The sequence below is a fragment of the Dipodomys ordii genome, unplaced genomic scaffold (genome assembly GCF_000151885.1).
Source record: "Dipodomys ordii isolate 6190 unplaced genomic scaffold, Dord_2.0 Scaffold1, whole genome shotgun sequence".
Classification (NCBI taxonomy): Eukaryota; Metazoa; Chordata; class Mammalia; order Rodentia; family Heteromyidae; genus Dipodomys; species Dipodomys ordii.
The window spans coordinates 30,788,107-30,810,445 of NW_012267217.1; the positions used below are offsets into that span (position 1 = coordinate 30,788,107).

The 22,339-nt window shown below is 42.2% G+C and overlaps 1 protein-coding gene across 1 annotated transcript in view; it reads left to right on the forward strand.

Annotated features, from left to right (window-relative positions):
* Tnfrsf19 (tumor necrosis factor receptor superfamily, member 19) overlaps positions 1-19,808 on the forward strand; it is a 51,294-nt gene extending 31,486 nt beyond the window's left edge. Inside the window, exons 5-10 of the mRNA XM_013013137.1 lie at positions 6,168-6,332; positions 7,383-7,508; positions 8,341-8,443; positions 9,961-10,360; positions 19,287-19,440; positions 19,618-19,808. Coding sequence (XP_012868591.1) covers positions 6,168-6,332; positions 7,383-7,508; positions 8,341-8,443; positions 9,961-10,360; positions 19,287-19,440; positions 19,618-19,808 — 1,139 coding nt within the window. The remainder of the gene's footprint in view (positions 1-6,167; positions 6,333-7,382; positions 7,509-8,340; positions 8,444-9,960; positions 10,361-19,286; positions 19,441-19,617) is intronic.
* Positions 19,809-22,339: the final 2,531 nt, after the last annotated feature.

A 22,339-nucleotide genomic window follows, 5' to 3' on the forward strand; every position in this document is an offset into this window, starting at 1 on the left:
TCTTTCTTTCTCTTTCTTTCTTTCTTTCTTTCTTTCTTTCTTTCTTTCTTTCTTTCTTTCTTTCTTTCTTTCTTTCTTTCTTTCTTTCTTTCTTTCTTTCTTTCGTGCCAGTCCTAGGCCTTGAACTCAAGGCCTGAACTGTTTTGCTCAAGGCTAGTGCTCTATCACTTAAGCCACACCTCTACTTCTGACTTTTTAGTGGTTCATTGGAGCTAAGAATCTCATGGATTTCCCAGGCCAGCTTCAAACCATAATCCTGCAATCTCAGCGTCCTGGGTAGCTAGGATTACAGGCATGATGTGCCTGGATCACTGCTTAGTCTTTCTCTGACTTGACTTACTACCAGCTTGAATTGCTCAGGCAACACCCCAGTACCTATCCACAACTCTCTAACTCCTATCTCTCCATTCTCTCCTCCTACAGGTCCCTACAGGTTTGCTCTGTCCTCTCTCAGGGCTCTTCGGGCATTCTTTCGTCCTTTAATTTAGCATTTCTATCACATGAGGTGCTTATCTTAAAAAGTAAAAGACTTAAAAAATTTGTTATAAAGGTGATGTACAAAGGGATCACAATTATGTCAGGTAATGAGTGAATTTCCTTTTCTACACTATCTTCCCTTCCCTCACTCTCTCCCAGTCCCTCATTCCAAAAAAAGACTCTTATTTTCTTTTTCTTTTGTGTGCCAGCACTAGGGCTTGAACTCAGAACCTTCTTCTCTTACCTTTTTTTACTCACCAGTAGGGCACTCTACCACTTGAGCCACGATCCCACTTTCAACTCTTTGCTGCTTCATTAGAGATTCTCACAGACCTTTCTGCCCAGGCTGACTTTAACCATGATCTTCAGATCTCAGCCTCTTGAGTAGCTAGTCTTACAAGTGTGATCCATTGGCTCCTGGTTTGTCTACTGCTTTAGAAATCCTGTTTCCAAATCTTTGAAGCTTTCTCCTCTTCTCCTACCCTTGTTCTTTCTGAAGTTCATGGATACAACCCTCTACCTGACCTGGGTCCTGCTAATCCCGGGTACCGAGAGCCCTGCCGTGACAACTCTGATCCGGGAGCGTGCCTAGCTCACACAAAACTTTATTGGTTGGGAAGCTGTGTCCTTCTCCATCTGTCTCCATCTCATTTTCATTTTCTTGTATATCACCTCCTTATATCTCTGCCTTTATAGATTACCTGTCCATATGATGGAACAGATTGTAATTTGGGAGTAAAAGGGGTAGAGACTACCACATGATTATAAAACCAGTTAAGATCTGCAAAACTAGATTTGTTAAGATTTTATCTAGTAGCAGTTTGGACTTCTTAATTATAAGTAAATAGAAATGTAAAGATTAAACAGAAATTACATTGCATATTTAAGTCATATACAAAATAGGAGCATATTAAAAGGGGGTGGAGATAACTGCCCTTCATGCCTGTAATCCTAACTACTCAAGAGGTTGAGATCTGAGGATTACTGTTCAAAGCCAGCCTGAGCAGGAATCGGTGAGACTCATCTCCAATTAATCACCAAAAAAAAATCTGGAAGTGGAGCTCTGGCTCAATGGTAGAGTGCTAGCCTTGAGCAAAAAGCTCAAGGACAGGATTCAGGCCCTGAGTTCAATTTCCAGAACTGGTACACAGAAAAGGGAGGAGAGAAATTAGCAGAAAAGAAGGCAGAGAAGAAATCTGTATTTTCTCATACATATATTTGGCCAGTTCTACTGTCAATATTCCTGCAAAATAAACACAGTAAGAAGGACAAGGCACAGGGCCTGTGGTAATTCTCTTTGTGACAAATCGATTTGACTTAGTTCAGTCACAAAAGGGGATTCAGCCACACAGGTAAACACCTTCAACATCTGGAATACTAACTTGGGAAGAAAACTCCATTTGGAATAGAAAAGGAGTGGCTCACACCTATAATTCTAGCTACTTAGGAAGCTAAGATCTGAGGATCACAATTCAAAGCCAGCCAGGGCAAGAAAGTCCATGACACTCTTAATTCCAATTAACTACCAAAAAGCTGGAAATGGAACTGTGGCTCAAGTAGTAGAGCACTAGCCTTGAGCAAAGAAGCTCAAGGACAGTATCCAGACCCTGAACTTCAAACCCCAGGACTGCTATAAAAAGAAAGAAGAAAGGAAGGAAGGAAGGAAGGAAGGAAGGAAGAAAAGAAGGAGAGAAAGAGAGCGAGAGAAAGAAAGAAAGAAGAGAGAGAGAGAGAGAAAGACCAGGTACCAGTGGCTCATGCCTATAATCCTAGCTACTCAGGAGTCTGAGATATGAGGATCTCCATTCATAGCCAGTTCAGGCAAGATAGTGCATGAGACTCTTATTTCCAGTTAATCACAGAAAAAACTGGATGTAGAGCTGTAGCTCAGTAGTAGAGTGCCAGCTTTGAGGAAAAAGAAGCGCAGGGACAGGATCTCATCCTCCTGAGTAGCTAGGATTACAGGTGCAGCCACAGGTACCCAGTCACATTTTTTAATAGGTATGGCTACAGGTTGAGGCACAAAGAGAAAAATCTCATTTTGTAATTTTACCTATTTTAATAATATCTCTCTCAATTATTGAAACAATAACACCAAAGGAAGACTTACTTCTTTACATCTGTCTATGTCTGAATATTTGGTATAAAGTGGATTTAAAAAAACAAAGAGCTGTGTTGTTTACTAGCTGATTTCTTTGTGGGATATGTGGAATTCGTAAGTTGAACGTTACTCTACATACTTTTATTTAGCCAGTTTAGATTAACAAGATAAAATCTACCCTCTGGAACTATGTCTCAATTAAGATCGTAGAGAACTTGTTTAATAATTTTATTCTTATTAACAATCGTGGTTAGAAATAAGATTCATCAGCAGGTTTTCATTTTGTTAAACCTTTCCTGGGCTTTGTGTGGATGATAATGGATAATATAGAAGGTGATGGATTGAATACTGCTTGGAACAACTGGGAAAGCTAAAATACTTTAGTGAAGGAGAGGAAAGAAAAAGACGGACAGACGGACAGACAGACAGATAGATAGATTTTTTTTTTCTTTCCACATGCCAGTCCCAGGGCTTGAACTCAGGGCCTGAGCACTGTCCCTGAGCTTATTTGCTCATGGCTAATACTCTACCACTTTGAGCCACAGCACCATTTCTGGGTTTGTTTGTTTGTTTGTTTGTTTGTGGTTAACTGGAAATAAGAGTCTCACAGACTTTCCTGCCCTGTCTGGCTTCAGACTGTGATCCTAAGATCTCAGCCTCCTCAGTAGCTAGGATCACAGACTTGAGCTAGTGGTGCCTGGCTAGTGAGAATTTTTTTAAGTCTAAATTGTGTGTTTATGGCTAGAATTTTTCATTGGTTGCCTGTGACAAAACAGTCACCAACAAACAAACCTGGAGTTTTCAAAGTGACAGGCTACACAGCTGGAAGCTAGTGTATCATTTCCCAGTGCTGATGGAAACAGGTGCTAGTGGAATCTTAAACTGGGAGCCTAACCAGGCGCTGGTGGCTCACGCCTGTAATCCTAGCAACTCAGGAGGCTGAGCTCTGAGGATCTGGTTCAAAGCCATCCCAAGCAGGAAAGTCGGTGAGACTCTTATCTCCAATAAACCACCAGAAAACCAGCAGTGGAGCTGTGGCTCCAAGTCGTAGAGTGCTAGCCTTGAGCAAAAAAGCTCAGGGACAGCGCCCAGGCCCTGAGTTTAAGCCCTACAACTGACAAAAAAAAAGAGCCTAGACAGAAAGCATAATTATTTCCATTACAACTGGATCTTCCATACTATATTTATTTAACATTCATCTAATTATACCTTTCGGATGTTAAAAATAACATCTCAAAACTAAAAGCTTCAAATTCCTATGTTGGTTTTCACCATTGTAAAAATGGCAGTAGCCTCCTTAATGTTAAGGATAAAGCAGGTTGAAGTTGTGCAACCATATTTATGTTTTAAATCAGGCCAAACCACATTGTATATGCTAGCAGATTAAAAAAATTGATTTTCCTATACACAAAGTTTGAGCCAATTATCCTTCACATGTGTGTGTGTGTGTGTGTGTGTGTGTATGTGTATGTGTGTGTGTGAACTGTATGTAATATATATGTCTTATATATGGGAAGAACAGAGCATAAGATAGAAAAGAGAAGGAAAGAGGAGGAGAAGGGAATGGAGGCAAAGAAAGGGGAAGAGAAAGGAAGGGGAAAGGAGGAGAAAGTTAAGCATGTGATAGGGCTAACGTTTAACTTCAGCCCTGCCTGTCCATGGTCCTGATTCTGAACATTTTATAATGGCCTTCAGAGTAAGTTTTGTCACAAAACAAGTAAACCACGCCAGGCCTCATGCTTGTTAGGCTAGTGGTTCTACCACTTGAGCCATGCCTCCAGCTTAGTATAAAATTTAAGCTCAGAAGACAATCTTCTCTTTAAAGTAATTGCTGAAGCACAATATTCAAGAGTCTGAGAGAAGTCAGTGATTGAATTGGTTGAAATTAGACATGCATTTGAATTCAGGAAAGGTAAAAGTTTCTGAAGAGTGGAATGTTGTTAAAAGTACTGTTAGAAGCCTGAACAGATTGAGGCCCAGTTCTTTTCAGGAATTCAATATATTTAATGATCTATGAACAGAAAATGTAGAACATTGCTCCAGGTCCTACTTAGGCCAGTTTCCCATAGCTCCCATCTTTATGTCTATATAACAATTAGAGCCAGGCTCTGGTGGCTCACTTCTGTAAATCTTAGCTACTCAGGAGACTAAAATCTGAGGCCCACAGTTCAAAGCTAGCCCAAGAAGGAAAGTTCATGAGACTCACCTCCAATTAACCACCAAAAAGCTAGAATTATAGCTGTGACTTAATTAGTAGAGCACTAGCTTAGAGCAAAAAAAAGCTTAGGGACAGCACCTAGGCCCTGATTTCAGGCCTTAAGACTGGAATATTCACCCCTCATGTGCACGCGTGCACACGCACACACACACACACCCACACACACATGTACACAAATTAAAGCTAATAATGATAAGCCTATTTTCCATAAGAGAGATGCTTATGGAAAACATGGTCATCAACCCATACATAGAAAGAAAGATCAGGAATGCAGTTCCAGAGCCCAGTTACCCATCAGGACCCTGAGGGTTTTAGAGGTAACCAAATACCTTGTCTTACATAAAGAGTGAAAACAGTTAAAACTTTATTAAGTTGGGTGCTGTGGCTCATACCTGTAATCTTAGCTACTCAGAAGGCTGAGACCAAGAGGATCACAGTTTGAGGCCAGCCCAAGCAAAAAGTCTGTGACATGCCTGTAGTCTTAGCTACTCAGGAGGCTGAGATCTGAGGATTGCTGTCCAAGGCTGGCCTGGAAGTAGATTTGTGGCTTAACTGGTAGAACCTAGCCTTGAGCAAAAGAAACTCAGGGAAAGCACCCAAGCCCAGAAAAAAAAGTTTGTGAGACCCTTTCTCAACCAATAGCTGAATGTATGTATGTGCTATTCCAGCTATGGTAAAAAGGATAAAATAGGGCCAAGTGCAATCCATGGTCCTGGGCAAAAAAAATAAGACTCTATCTCAAAAGTAACCAATGCAGAAAAGAGCTGGAGGCCTGTCTTAGGAAACCATGCCACCATGCCTGTTCAGCACACATGAGGATCTGAGTTCAAATCCCAGTTATCCAACCCCTACTCCTAAGAAAACACTTGCATATTTTCCTTGTTCCTCTGTAGACACTGCTACCTGAGAAAAGCAAGAGCTAAAGGGCATATTGGAGGCACTTTTAGTTACAAATTAATATTGCGGCAACTAGATGTCATGAAAACGACTATCCCTGTGCCCATTTTGGGGAGTTGGCAATCCCCTTGGCCCCAGGGCTATGTGAAGTCATACAGATACACAAATCAAACTGGCAGACCCAGATTTCTGCTTCTGTGGATCAAAAGCCCATCTCTACCTCCTGATACATGCAAGGTGGTGTACAGTGTTGTGGGAACACTTCTTACACATTTTAGCATACAGGGTGGGGATGTAGCATTGCAGAGATCTTCTAAAAGAAGAAAGTACTTGAACATCTTAAAGCCTGTCAGGCTGGTTTCCTTGGGATTTTTGTTTCTGCCACATGAAGCCTGTTTGCTGACAAGGCCTGTGAGCTTTGGTATAAACCTGGCATTTCTGGGGTAGCCATGGTCCTATTTTTGTGCCTTTCAGGTACCAGCAAGGTCAACCTTGTGAAAATCGCATCCACAGCCTCCAGCCCTCGAGACACAGCCCTGGCCGCCGTGATCTGTAGTGCGCTGGCCACAGTGCTCCTGGCCCTCCTCATCCTTTGTGTCATCTACTGCAAGAGACAGTTCATGGAGAAGAAGCCCAGCTGTGAGTGCCAACAGCTGACTGTTTGCTTAATAGGTTTCTGTTCTTCTTGTTGGGCAAGTACTGGAACTTGAACTCAAGGCCTGGGCATTGATCCTTAGCTCTTGCTTTACCACTTGAGCCACAGCTGATCATTTTGTGTGTGTGTGTGTGTGTGTGTGTGTGTGTGTCCTGGGACTTAGACTTAGGGCCTAGATGCTGTCCCAAGCTATTTTTGCTCAAGGCTAGCGTTCTACCATTTGAGCCACAGCTCCACTTCTGGCTTTTTGGTGATTAATTGGAGATAAGAGTCTCATGGACTTTTCTGCCTAGGCTGGCTTTGAACTGAGATCTTGAAACCTCAGCCTCCTGAGTAGCTCGGATTACAGGAGTGAGCCACCAGTACTTGGCTTCATTTTGAGCTTTCTTAACACTTCTTTTGTATTTGCATTTCCATGTGAGAAGAAATGCAGACAGTCCTCACCTTACCGTAATTCAGCCTAACAGTTTGTCAGCTTTACCGTAATGGTAAAACTTCTAAGGTTTTGTTTGTTTTACTGTATGAGATATGCAATACTGCATTATAATAGGCTTTGCATTGCATGATTTGCATGTATTGCCCAACCACTGCCTAATGGAAATGTTGGTACATAGGTATGAGGCAGGCAAGGCCAAGCTACAATGCTCAGTTGATTAGACGGTACAACTGTCTTCAACTTACAAGAAGTTATCAGAACATCAGGAGAAACTGTCATTGAAACAAACATTAAAATATTAAAGTGTAAAACTAAAAAACATTTAATGACAGCTAACTGTTTTCTTTAAAAAATACAAACGCAGCAAGACATTGATGGCTTCACGTCTATAATCCTAGCGAGGGTAGCTGATAGCTGAGGATTTCCTGCAGTTCAAGGCTAGCCTGGGCAGAGAGGTCCATGAGACTCTAATCTCCAGTTAAACACTAAATAAATAATAAAAAAACAAGATGAGTGCTAGTTCATATTATGATGTTAACTCAGGCTCCTGTTAGAGCAATTATGTCCATTAACAGAATTCTCTCCTTCCCTCTTTTAGGGTCTCTGCGATCACAAGATATTCAGTATAATGGTTCTGAGCTGTCGTGTTTTGACAGACCTCAACTCAGTAACTACGGGCACAGAGCTTGCTGCAAGTGCCACCAGAACTCAGCCCAGACCTACGGTGAGTTTAGTCCTGAAGGACTTGGCCCATTGGGTGGCCCAGAGTGATACAGAAAAGAATCTCTCCACATACATCACAGTGGATATGGCTTTCTAATGGCAGCAAGTGTGTGTATGTGTGTGTGTGTGTGTGTGTGTGTGTGTGTGTGTGTGTGTGCGCGCGCGCTGGGGCTTGAAATCAGGGCCTGGGCTCTCTTACTGGACTTTTTCACTTTTTCACTCAAGGCTGATGCTCTACTACTTGAAACACATCTCAGCTTTTTTTTTTTTTTTTTGTTTCTAACTGTACGAGTCTCCCAGACCTTCCTGCCTGGACTGGCTTCCAACCATGTTCTTCCTGTCTCAGCCTCCTGAGTAGCAGGGATTGCATGCATGAGCCTCTGAGCCTGGTGCCTGCTCACATTTTCTTATTTTCCCCCTTTATGGTGAAAGAAAATCCCAGATAACATGACTGAGTTTTGTTCTTAAAATCTCTCTGGTCTCTTAATGTGAGAATGTTCTTTCATCTTTCTGGTGATGTCAAACATCACCAGACATGGATGTTTGTAAAAAAGATCAGACAGAAATTTTGCAGGACGCTCATCAGCTTCAGAAATCAAACTCAGATCAAATTCAGAAATACAAGAGAGGAGACATTATTGGCCTTCTCAGTGTACCAGATCAGCAAGCACAGAGTCCTTCTACCCTGGGCCTGGATAGGATAATCTGAGCCATTTAGTTAAGGAAGCGTCTCCCAGGGCTCTGCACTATAAACTTATTGCTGGCCTTGTAATTAATCAATGTGCTGTGGAGAGAGACTCAGACTGAAACTCACTCTCTGCTGGCTTTCACAGGGCCTGTTCACCTGATCCCCTCCCTGTGCTGTGAGGAAGCCTGTGGTAGTCCCCGCTCAGCTCTTGGTTGTGGGGTGCATTCGAAGGCCGCCCCTCATGAGAGGTAACTGCACATTTGATGAACCATTTTGTATTTGCTTTTTCAGGGATGTATTCTACTGAGCTGTCAGTTTACATGGGAAAGTACAGGGGTGCTTTTTCGATATTTCTAGTGATATTGTGGGAATTGGAAGGGAAACAATCAGTTGTGGTTTTTTTTGGGTTTGGGGTTTTTTGTTTGTTTTTTGTTTTTGTTTTGTCTTGAACTCAGGGCCTGGATGCTGTCCCTGAGTCTTTTCACCCAAGGCTAGTACTCTACCATTTGGGGCCACAATTCCACTTCCAGTTTTCTGGTGGTTATTGGAGATAAAAGTCTTATGGGCTTTCCTGCCCAAGCTGGCTTTGAATCACAATCCTCAGATCTCAGTTTCCTGAGTAGCTAGGATTACAGGACTGAGCCACCAGTGCCTGGTTTGTTTTTGTTTTTACTGTTCCTGGAGCTTGGACTTAGAGCCTGGGCACTGAGTCCAAGCTTTTTGTTCAAGGTTACTACTCCACTTCCAGCTTTTTGGTGGTTAATGGGAGAAAAGGGTCTTATGGACTTTCCTGCCAGGGATGGCTTTGAACTTGATCCTTAGATCTCAGCTTGCTGAGCAGCTAGGATTACAGGTGTGATTACCACTGGTGCCCAGCCAAGAAGGGAACAATTCTTTGGCAGGAATTAGAAAGGACTCTCATGTTCGCTAATACCTAGTATCACTGTTTATATTTTTTACTGGTTTGCTTGTTTGTTTGCTTATTCTTTCATTCATTTATTATTTTTGTTGCTAGGAGTAGGGATTGAACTTTGGGCCTCACCCTTGCTCAGTTTCCTTGTTTGCATGGTGTTCTACCACCTGAGCCATGCCTCTAGCCCAACTTATTTTGTTGGTTATTTGGAGATGGAATTTTGCAGACTTTTCTCCCAACATTGGCTTTGAACCATGATCCTCCAGATCTCAACCAGAACCTGAATAGCTAGGATTATAAGCGTGCACACCTAGCTTGTATTTTTTGTTTTACATTCATGACATCTCTGTCATTGAGAAGTCATGTTTAACATGTTGCATACTGATGATGTACTATTTTAGAGTCCTAGAACAGCCATCAAAGAAACTTAGCTAAGATCTAGGAGGAACAGAGAAAGAAAGAAAGAAAGAAAGAAAGAAAGAAAGAAAGAAAGAAAGAAAGAAAGAAAGACAGAAAGAAAGAAAGAAAGAAAGAAAGAAAGAAAGGAAGGAAGGAAGGAAGGAAGGAGAAAGAAAGCAAGCAGGGAGGGAGGGAGAGGGGACGGAAGGAAGGAAGGAAGAAAGGAAGGAGGGAGGGAGGGAGGGAGAAAATAGCTTTGACCTTGGAAACTAATAATGGCAGATGTAGAAAATCAGGCTTAAGATAGTAAGTCACTACTGTCTGTTCATCAGTGGTCTGACGTACTACCTGCCAGTTGCTCTCTAAGACTTGAGATTATAGCAGACACACTGCATTGAAGTTGTATCATTTGTTGCCACCAAATACTCAAAGATCTTCTCTACGTGTGTTCAGAAGCACAGCCCCGCTTGGGGAGGCAATGCCGGCTCTCTTTGGGACCCTTTCCCGGTCCACGTGTGGTGAATATTCCGACGCTTGGCCCCTGATGCAGAATTCCATGGGTGGCGATGACATCTCCTTGTGTGACTCCTACCCTGACATGACTGGGGAATGTCGTCCCCTTGATCCAGACAACGAAAACTCAGTATCTTTGGATTCAAACAGTCAAGAAGTAGTTGGGGGAGCTGTTCTCCTTCCAGCTCATTCTGGAAGCTTTTCAGGACCTACTGACTTCTCCAGATATAAGGATACAAGCATGGACTCCACGCTGGCTCAGGATGCACTGACTGCTCAAAGCCAGCTAAGTCAGGAGGTTGGTGACGCCATGCAGTTAGCCACCCTGCCCTCCTGTCAGGTAAGGCACCAGTTTGTGGTAGACTAGAATGTTCTAATTCAGTTCCCACCGCAAAATGTGGGGATACTTGGGGAGGTTTTCCGTTGTTCCTCATTTCTTTTCTTATTGATAGTAGTGGGATTTTTGAACTCAGGACTTTGCACTTGCTAGACTGGTGTGCTATCTCTAAGCCACGCCTCCAGCCCCGGTTCTCACTCATTATTTTTAGGATAGGGTCTCACTTCTTTCCTATCCCATCCCAGACAGGGACTGAAAACAGTGTATCAAACTTCCCTTTCTATGAAAATGGCCTTACACGATTTTTTTAAAAATCCTAGAACCATGATCCTCCCAACCTTAACCTCTCATGTAATAAATCTAGTATGTAAATAAAAGAAGAAGCCCAGAACACATTCATAGACGAGGGAGAGGAGAAGAGAGTTGTTAAACTCAGTTCTAAATAACCGGGCTGTGAATGGAGGGTACCAGAGTATTGTGCATAAAGATATCACAGGAGCCAGGCAGAGCGGGCAAGCTCATAGCTGGGCGGGCTTCGTGGCACACTACATAGCTAGAGGCAAGGGAGAGGCAGGGTGAATGGGGCGGAGAAAGCTCTGGACACATACTGCTCATGCGCATGCTCCTGCATGTGCAGCCCCTCACTCCCTGCCACCCCCCACCCGCTTCCATGAGACTTTGCTATCACACACACAGCTAACGTCAAAACATGGTGCAAGTGCAGGTGTGTTTCTTGTATAATCTGCTGCAAAGTAATCTAAATGTACCATGTTTTTGTCTTCTTTTGAACTCCCAAGAAAGTTTCTAGAGAATTTATAGAAGCAGAAGAAGAAAAAAAAAACCTAGTTGGCTTTGAAGGAGAGAAAAATGTTGTTTTGGTCTCCACATGGAGGAAATGAAGAAGAGATACATAAAACAAATTAAGCAAATAAACACAACCCACATACACCTGAGGCCTATTTTTTATATGAAAGATTGTTTACTGATGTTATTTTTGAGTCATCCCATAGTTTGTACAGCTTTCACAATGATAAAGAAGACAAAAGATTGCTTGAGTGTAAGTCTCAACCAAGAACGGACTATGGCTGGCCGCTAGTGGCTCAACCTGTAATCCTAGCTACTCAGGAGACTGAGATCTGAGGATCACAGTTTGAAGCCAGCCCAGGTAGGAAAGTCTGTGAGACTCTTATCTCCAATAAATTACCAAAATGTAAAAATGGAGCTGTGGTTCAAGTGATAGAGTGTTAGCCTTGGGTAAAAGAAGCTCAGGGACAGTGCCCAGGCCGTGCATTTAAGCCCCAGGAGAGAAAGAAAGAAAGAAAGAGAGAGAGAGAGAAAGAGAAGGAAGGAAGGAAAGGGTGGAGGGAAAGAAGGGAGGGAGGGAAGGAAGGAAGAAAGGGAGGGAGAGAGAGAAGAGAGAAAGAAAGAGGAAAGAAAAAGAAAGAACAAAGAGAATGAAAGAAAAAAGAGAAAGAGAAAGAAAGGAGAGAGAGAAAAAGGAGAGAAAAAAAGGAAGAGAGACTACTAGTTTCTGAAAAGTTCTTTCTCTTCTATTGCATTTAATAAATCAGAAATATAGTGAATGAACCTTTAATATTCAAAAGAAAATAGGAAGTGACAGCTACTACAAATCTCTATGGGGTATGGATGTCTTCTATCAAAGGACCAACCAAGTGTTTTGTTGTTGTTGTTGTTACTGTTTTGCCAATCATGGGGCTTGAACTTGGGGCCTAGGTGCTGTTCCTAAGCTCTTCTGCTCAAAGTTAACTCTCTACCACCTTGAGGTACAGTTCCACTTCCAGTTTTCTAGTGATTATTTGGAGATAAGACTCCCACAAACTTTTCTGTCCCAGCTGGCTTTGAACCATGATCTTCAGATCTCTGTCTCCTGAGTAACTAGGATTACAGGCATGAGCCACCAGCACCCAGCTCAGCAAGTATTTTAACTCAACTTGCTTTATTTATTTACAGACTACTAAGTTCACATTTCTTCCTAACAGGCTATTTTCCAAGACAGAGAACCTAGTTCCTTCTTCTAAGGAATTTCTGGTTTTTTGACTTTATAACAGAATTCAGAATTCAGGAAGGCACTGGGGTGCTGATTGGGTGACATACATAGGAAAGAAAAAGCCACACAACACTTTTTATTTGGTGAAAGACTGTGATTTCTAACATATTGAAGAAGTAAGTTTTAAATGTCTGAACGAGACTGACAATCAGCAGAAGAATTTGTTATTAAGTCATCATGATTGTTGTGGCTTATAGTTTCATCTTTTAAGTAAACTTGGCAAATAAGAGCAGCTATGTGTTGAAATTAGAACATTTAGCTTACTCTCAGAGGACAAGGTTACTGGTATATTTGCATTCTGCTAGATTCCCTTCTCGTTGATGAAGTATTAACTCATGGATCTAACTAATAACTACAGTTTTGCATACTCAATTAATTATAGTTCTTCGTAATCAGTTTTTGCAGTGTTCACTTAGTCATTTTAACATGGAAGTCTTGTCTTAAAAGCTTACCTCTGTGACTGTTTCAGGAAACCTGAGGTAGCCTTCATCTTGCTGTGGAAGTTATATGTCTGTGCCAAAGGACACACCCCATCTGAGGCTTACACACTGAGCCAGCTGGACCTGTGTGGCTCCTAGGAAGAGATGATACATCAGAACCAAAATGATGACATTTTAAGCCTTTCAACCAGTTACTTATGAGCCAGACCTGAAGCTTCAACAAAAAGCAAGATCAGACTCCAGACTGATTTGTAACCCTTCTCCAAACCAGAAGTCACATGATTAACTTCAAAGACTAACAGATTTTCCAGCCTATGCAATTACCAGTACCAAGACACAACCTGGTATTCCTGCTTGTTCTCATGGTAAATGTGTTCTGAGTGCAGACAGTCCACAGCATCTACATTCATGGACATTTTCTTTCCAAAAACAACCCCTGATTGCTTCTTCTCTTCCCACAAGTCCATGACAGATTCTGTGCCTTAGGTTTTAATGTGTCATGGGATTCAAGGTGAAGATCCTACTGGACAAGATCCTGACAACCTTTGTGGCTAGAAGTGACTTTATACCACCAACTTATACCTTGAATTCATATCAGATGAAGTTCTCTAACCTAACCAGGAATCAGAGGAGAGCCTCTGCTTCATGAATACCTGCCAGTGGTAGGAAAGAGGACCTGGGTTACAGAATGTGAGAATGTGGTGGGGAAAGGACAATCCTGCTGTCAAAACCATGTAACACACAAGCTGTAGATACATGAGTGAACATATTCCTGTGACAGTCAGTCAACATGGAAGTATTCGTTGCATCTGCCCCTAGATCATAGCTTAGAAGGCCCAGAATGTCTTTTATAGAAGGGCAATATTTATAAATGTAGTGATCTTTTATTTGCATTGCATCTTTATATTAAAGGCTTTAGGAATTGCAGCATTTAAGAGTACCCTACCACTGAGGTAGTCTTGATTGAGAATACACTGTGGATGAGAGCAAGAGGAAAAGCTCACATTGTGGTTGCTGTTCAAGAGAATACCAGTCTGGCTTGGTGGAATGTCAAGAGAATACCACTCTGGCTTGGAAGGATGTCCTCCTTCAAATATTATAAGTTTACTCTGCAGAGTCTCCTATTTTAGCCTGGTGATGGTGGATAACAGGGTTTGGGGTTCACCAGGCATCAGTGGCTCAGCTTTGCAGGAGGCTAAGATCTGAGGATCAATGTTTGAAGCCAGCCTAGACAGGAAAGTTCATGAGACTTTTGTCTCCAATTAAGCACCAAAACAGCCAGAAATGGAGCTATGGCACAAATGGTAGAGTACTAGCCTTGAGTGAAAAATCTCAAGGACAACACCCAGGCCCTGAGTGCAAGGATCAACACCCAAAATAAAAAAAAAGCGTGGAGTTCTATTAATGTATTCCACTGACACCATGTAGGGTTTGTGTTACTTTTCTCCACTAATTAAAGAATTTAAAGGGCAGAAGGAGCAAGGTCCCTATATTTAGTAGGCTCTGGGAACCCTTCTAGTACATTTTACTGTTCCTTTTGCTTTCAAATAAACATGCTTTAAACAGTAAATTGTACTCCCTGTACAGGAAGGGTTCCCAGAGCTGAGTGTCCACAGTCTCTCTCCCAGGGCCTTCTATATAGGGTCCTTGCCTCCTCCTCTTTAGGGCATACTCCTGGTCTTTTTGGTTGAGAGGTGGACATATGCTGCAGGAAGTCTCATGATTGGTTCCCTCACATTTAAGCATGAGTGTGGAAGGGCTCCTGATTGGATGGAGGTTAGGGTCACAGACATGAAGGGCGCATGCATCTTGCTGAGTCATCCCCACCTTCTACATGTTGGAGCAGGTGTTGGCCACCATCTTCTACCTAGTCAGGGAGGCCTAACTCACCCTCACCATTAACCACTACTTTGCTATGTACACACTAGAATTATCTTTAGGGCTAAGAAGGAAATGAGCCCAGTTTAATCTGAAGTAGAGTAAGACCCACTTGTTCTTCACCTAGAGACCCAAGAGGACTTCACTGAGCAGATTTTTCCCCCCTCTTTGAGCCTACATGATCAGATTTAGCCTTTGACTTTTAATTGCTTACTATTATTCTGTCACAGTTATACTTTGAACTTTGACCTTTGAACTTGCACTTGATAGAATTCACTAAGATAGTTGCATTGAAATAGCCCCACCTAATTCAAAGTCTTTTACCAACATTTAAACTGAATGTTAAAATTACTGTTTTACCTGGTGCTGGTGGCTCACATCTGTAATCCTAGCTACTCAGGAGGCTGAGCTTTGTGAGGATCAAAGCCAGCACAGGCAGGAAACTTCATGAAGCTCTTATCTCCAATTAAATACCAAGAAGCTAGAAGTGGAACTGTGCCTTAAGTGGTAGAACACTAGCCTTGAGCTGATACTCAGGCTCAGGGATAGTGCCCAGGCTCTGAGTTCAAGCTCCAAGACTGGTATGCGCACACACACACACACACAAATTACTCTTTCATAGGACACAATACCTTGTCATGTTTTACCTTATTCTTTGCAAGGCATTAGTAGAATTTATCAAACCTCTTCCTGTGGCTACTTCTATATTAATAATTCTAAGTTCTAACTCATTTGCTCCTGGAGCTTATTACAACTTCAATTCTTTTACTTGAAATGGGTAATCAGAGTGGTCCAAGGAAATCTACATTGATTAGGTCTACCTAGTGCTCAAGAAAAACATGATTTGCTTTTTTTTTTTCTGTTTCCAGCATAAGCCAATGGTCCTTAAACTTTGTTATGTTACAACTCCTGGGGGAATGTCCTTTGAGTAACTCAAATAAAACATTGAGGCCATGACAGGTAACATCTATGACAATGCAAGCTAGGTTTCTCTCAGTGGCTTGTATTATAACTCACATATATCTGCCTCCATTGATATGACAGAGAGATAGCATTTGCATAACTGAACATAGTTTCCCTACATCGGGCCATGGCAAACAAAGACACACAGGCTGTTAAGAGTGACACTTTGGCCTCATACCCTGAAGCATCATTCTGGATCAGTAGAGAAATGAACAGGATTAAAAATGGATTTCATTTGATACTGACTTTGAAAAAGTCCAAGTTATGTGTATCAACATAGAAATGTGTTACCACCACCTACTTACTCTCCATCTATGTATTATACATTTATAAACACTTGAGGAAAACCTCGTACTGCAGTTACACTGTTGCTGGAACACCCAACAAGCCCAGCTCAGCCCAGGAAGCCCAACTTGGGCTGCTGTCAAGAAACCTACTTGAGATGCTCATGCATGTGGAACTGCTCCTCACACTGAAGAAGCCATTAATGAGGAAGAGACAAGGATTTCTAAAGCAACCTAGTAAAGTTGCATTTCCCCCTCCCCCCCAATTTTGTATATATGGAATATATTTTTCAATAGAGATTTTTTTACTTTAGATAAAACATTCATGTTGCTGTCACTTAGGTTCAGTGTTGTTAGTGAAGACAAAAGGGAAGGAAAAACTAACTCATTGCTTTGGGAATAGTTTGAATCAATTTAGGTTTTATGATTAGTTTGCATACTGGAATTTATCTGTTTGTAAATTTTCCAATACAAATAATTTTGTAAGACTTTTTAAAAACTTGTGAATAAAACTGACACTTGTTATTCTTATTTACCTGTCCAATAAGAGAATGACTTTGTGGTTGTAAGTGTGTTGGTTGTTTTTTTTTTCTTAACAGAAGTACACACTAAGATCACTCCATGTCCTGCTCCTGCTCTTTTAGATAAGATAGAACCCTCCTTGCTCCTTCTTTCCACCCTAGGATGGTAATTTGAAGTCTTTACTAGTAAGCTAGTTATCTCCTTCAGGAAGATCAAGCTCCTGAAGGATTTTCTGCATTACCTTGAGAAGCTAGAATATTAAGACTTTATCAGAATCTTCTTCACCTCATTTTATGACACAAAAATGGAAAGAAGTTTGTTTGTTTTAAAGTTTTATAGGCATGTGTTGTTGTCTCATAACTACAGTCCTAGCTACTCAGGAGACTGAGATCTGAGGATCATGGTATAAAGCCAGCCCAGGCAGAAGTCTGTGAGGCTGTGAGGCCCTTTTCTCCAATTAAGCAGAAGAAAGAAAGACACACAGAGAGAGAGGATAGGGAGGGAGATAAGTGGAGCTCAAGTTCAAGTGGTAGAGCACTGGCATTGAACAAAAAAGTCAACCCAGCACGTGAGGCCCTGAGTCCAAACCCCAGTACCAACACACACACACACACACACACACACACACACACACACACACACACACACACACACAGTTTTTTAGTCCTTTTCATTGGTGATCAGTTTAGTGCTCAGCTGCTGAAGAAAGATGAAGGAATATCCAGAAAACAACAGCACTTTCCCCTGGAACTTTCTTTTTCTTTCCCCTATCCACCTTCCTTTTTTCTTACTCTTTTCCTTTCCCTTAGCAAATCATTTAAAGCCATTACTAGATTACCAGAGTTTACATTTCTTGGGATTTTGTGGGTTGGTTCTTTGTTGTTGTATACTTCAGAGTGACACTATGTTCTCCAAGCTGAGTCGCTGGTGTTAAGGACACTAATTCCATGGAGAGAGGATACTGATTTTTTTTTCCCATTCCCATCCCATCCCAGCCTCACCCCAACCCTCAGCTCACATGGACTTTCCTGGTATCCATGGAGATTAGTTCAGCTTAGGGGTAAACCATAAATCCATCAACTCTTAGAAAAATAACTCCAAACTTATGAGGCTCTCAGAGGAGGTCCTAAATAATGTGTAGCAGTATCAGCCACATATTTTCATCCTCACTGACATAATTAAGGTCTTTACAGTTGACTACTTGCTGTTCTGAATTAGTCCATCTCTCCCATTTTAACTTGAGAAGGTACTGTCTGGTTTTTTTTTTTTAACCAATTTGGCACCCACTGAGGTATGTAAGTAAAACTTAAATTATTCACATCAATCATTTTCCAACTAAGCGGTGGTCTGAGAATTTCCAACATTTTCTACTCCCCCTACTAAATCTCAGATCTACCATGAGATTATATGGACATAATCATGTGTGATCAGGGCAATAGTTCACTAAATGGTATCACATGTCAACCAAAGGAAGGCTCCAAAGCTTCTGTTCCAAAGAATGAGTGGGCTGTGAGCCAGGGCCTTAGAAACCACCAGAACTATTTAAATCAGTGGGATTTATGGCTGAATTTGAATTAGCTTTGCCAGAGACTTGAAATTTTTTAAGCTTTCATTAAAAACACCTTCTCTAGAATTGTAGGTGGTCTTCTGGAGTAGGTTTTGCTTATTAATCAATAAAGAGAAGATTCTTCCTCTCCCCTTCCCTTCATTACTAATGGCATTGCCTTGTCCTATTTCAAACTGAAGTAGTTGCATCCTACCATTTTGCTCAATTACTTAACAAGCAGAACTTGGGGTGAGGGCTAACAGTAGACAGAAGATCTATAGGGAGCTCCATCAGCAATCTCTTAGTAGCAGGCATTATATCACCACTTCCCCAGGACAGTTTCCCTGTAGAAAGTTCTGGAAAGCAAGATGAATTCCCCTCTGAAGACTCACTCTGGTGAGAGGCCATGTCCTAAGTCAATCTTGAGTTCAAGCATTCAACACATGTTCACATTTGCTTTGTTCTAAACATGATAGCAGGATTGAAGCAGACACTGGGAAACAGGAAGGTGACAGGATTGTCTAGTTATTAAACAAGGCTTAACTATAACAATGTGCAAACATTCTTGGGCACAGAGAACCTGCACAAATCTGGGGATTCTCACAGCTCTGAGAGCTCCAACGGTATCCCCAGAGCAGGTGGAATGGAAGGAGCTATACCTGCAGGAGATAAAGGCCCAGCTTGCAGTAGGGACAAACATGGCAGGGCTGGAGCATGAGGTGGCTGAGGCCCAAAGCTTCACCCTCCAGAGGACATTGTCTCAACAAATGACACGACATGAAAACTAAAGTCTCTGCTCTTCCAGAAGCTTGGAAATCACACAGATCAGGTTGGAGCTAGTCTCTCATTTCAGGCAGAGATCCTTACCAATAAGAAGGGACTCTTGTACTCTTGGCTTCCAGTAGACAGTGCTGAATGTTTGGTGTATGTTGAGGACTGAGCCAAACCTTTCATTGCCATTAACAAACATCCCACCAAGGTGAATACCCAAGGTGAGACTGACCCCTTCCTACACCTGTGGACAGCACCAACATCAGTTGTGACCTTTCACCTTGGGGTCCTGCCAACCTACTACGCTCCTGGCCACTCTGCCATTAGTTCTGTGTCAGCCTTTACAGTGGGCTGTTCTTATTTACCTAATGTTCCTGTCCATTTCTAAATCTCAGTCAGGGCTGAATGTTGAGATCTTGCCTATGTTTTCCTCACTCCCCAGCCTTGTCTCTGAAAGGCCATTCCTTCTGCTGTTTGGTCCTGTTCTCAAGATCTGAATCCCCAGGAAATCCAAGGACTGGGGGACTGGCCTCTGCCTGCTGCCTCTGCAGCCTCTGGGCCCCTGGCTCCACTGGAGTACCTGTGCTCCAGGCTTGCAGCCACACTGATTGGTAGCCCTGAAGCTATAGGCCGCTTCTGACCATGTCCAAGACCCTTGAGCTACACAGAACTCAGTGAGACGCACCTAGCTTATGGACCCACTATAGGTTGATTCCTAGTTTGAAGGAGCCCCAGAAACCTCCAGTGATACACTTTTCACATGTACATGGACTTTTGTAATTTTGAAGGAGGAGGGACCAGAAGCAAGCAGCAGCAGCAGCAGCTCTCCAACTGTGTGGATAGACAGGGTGGCATCTTACTGCAGAAGGAGAATGTTGTTCTAATGCCACTGAAATCTGTCATCACATCTCGAAAGATAAAGGCAGGGTCTGCAGTGTCTTTGCAAATGGAAGATTCTAGAAGAATGACACCAATGTGAGAAGTGGGAGAAGAAAACTGCTGTCATCTCCATCTCTAGACTTGCAGGAACACAGGCCCCAGAGAACTTGGTGCTGTCCGAGGGACCTGATGACCACTGACTGTCCCTGGGCTGCTTCTGCTCAAGGCTAGCACTCTACCTTTTGAGCCACAGAGCCATTTCCAGGCTTTACTGAGTATTACTGGCGATGAGTCTCACTGACTTTCCTGCCTGGGCTGGCTTCAAACCATGATCCTCAGATCTCAGCCACTGGCACCTAGTGAGCCAATCACTTTTACCTGCTGCAAAGGATTAACCTTCTTATGGTCTTGACTGAGCCACAGTTCCCAGATGCACAGTCAAATGCCAGTCATCCCATCACCACAAAGGTTTTTTTTTAGATGCAAATGATCTGTAAGCCCCATAGACTTTGAATAATAGAGGTGAAGGAGGTTCAAAGGACAGCACATCCTGTAGAGCCTGTAGCCTGTAGAGCCTACACAGAAGCTTGAGCTCTGCCCTTCAGTCCCGGCGCCTGCAGCAGTCAGACTAGCAATCACACATTGATGTGTGAGTGGCGGATTCCCCTAAATCATCCTCCAGATAGACAAATAGAAAGATAGGTCAAAAGATACGTATGATAGCTATGCATGATGATAAGATATGCATGAGGACAAATGATAGATTTGATAGATAAGTGATAGAATTAGGCATGCTAGAGATAACTGATAGATAGGATTATGATAGATGTCTGCATGCATGATACACATGATAGATATATGTAGATCATACATTAATATAAACATACATACATAGGAAAGGTAGGAGCAGCTCTGTGTGCGTGTGTGTGTGTGTGTGTGTGTGTGTGTACTACATGCACAGCACTAATAGTACAAACTAACAGTGTTAGAAATAGCTCAGGATGTTGGGGTGTCACATAAGAAAAAGGACACCAACTTGAAAGGAACTTGGCAAAGCAAAGTTTACTTCTGCAGAAGGGTGCATTATTAGCCAAAAATTTGGTAGGTAAGCAAACAGAGCCAGGCGGGCTGCTTCCTTTCTATCGGTAATCCAGCAGGCCCTGCCCCTCTGCTTGCAATGGCTGAGTTCAGGGTCAGAATCTGCAAATGGATGTGACTTAAAGAACAGGATGCAACTCAAATTCAAGGAGCTTCTAATAGGCTGTCTTAATTAAAGTGCTCAGGGAAAAGATGTATGTACCTAAAATGTAACTAAGCAGGAACCCTTTAGAAATACATTCTCAGGGCTGGGAAGGTGGCTCAGTGGTAGAGCGCTTGCCTTGCATGCCTGAGGCCCTGGGTTCGATTCCTCAGCACCACATAAGCAAAAAGAAGAAATACAATTCTCTCAAGATCAACCTAGTTTTCTGGTGATTAATTTGAGATAAGAGTCTCACAAACTTTCCTACCTGGGATTGCTTTGAACTGTGTTCCTCAGAGCTCAGCCACCCGAGTAGCTGGGATTACAGGCATGAGCCACCAACACCCCGCTTTAAATAGGATTTTGATGAACAAAATCCCAGAGTTGATAGTCCCACTACTTTCATACAGATTTTTTTCAGGTCCCCAGTAAAACAGAGTGAAAGACTGAATTGTAGCCATTGTAGCCAGGTGTTGGTGGCTCTCACCTGTAATCCTAACTACTCAGGAGGCTAAGATCTGAGGATCACAGTACAAAGCTAGCACCAGCAGACAAATCTGTGAGAATCTCCAATTAACCATCAAAATGCTATGTGGGAGGCATGGCTCAAGTTATAGAATACTAGCCATGAGTAAGAAAGCCAGGTAAGAACAGAAGAAAAGCAAGTTTGCAGTTGAAAGGTTTCAAAAGCTATCCAGGATTCCTGGAAGTCACTTGATTCCATTTTTCTCGCTTGAAACAGTAGAGAAGAAAAATGTGATAGTCACATGCAGTAGAATATTATGCAGCCTTAAACAGAAGACTTTCCTGATACATGATGCTATATAAATGATCCTGGAAGACATCATGATATTAAAGAAACCAAACTCAGAAATACAGATGTGTGTCTATGCTTACATAAGGTGCTCCAAACATACAGTCAAAAAGTAAAATGGGTTTCCTGGGGGTAAGAAGAGGAAAAGGAGGGATATGTACAGTTGGTTGAGGATGAAGAAAAGGTTTGGGGCACAATATTGCAAATGCACAGTGGCACTGAACTTAGAACTAGTTAAAATGGTAAAATTTGTGTCATATCCATTTTACCACAATATATATTTTACTTATATATGTTTCTAAATTTTAATCAACATAAAATAGCATATATTTACCATGTATGTTATGATTTTTTTCCAGCAAAGGGATTTCAACTCAAGGCCTTGTGCAAGCTAGGCTGGCACTCTATCACTTGAACCACATCTCCAGTTCAGCTTTTGGCTGGTTATTTTGGAGATGGAGTTTTCTATCTGGGCTGGCATTGAACCATGATTCTTTGGATCTCAGCTTCCAGAGTAGCTAAGATTATAGGTATGAGCTACTGGCACCAACTAGGTTTCTTTTTTTTTGGGGGGGGG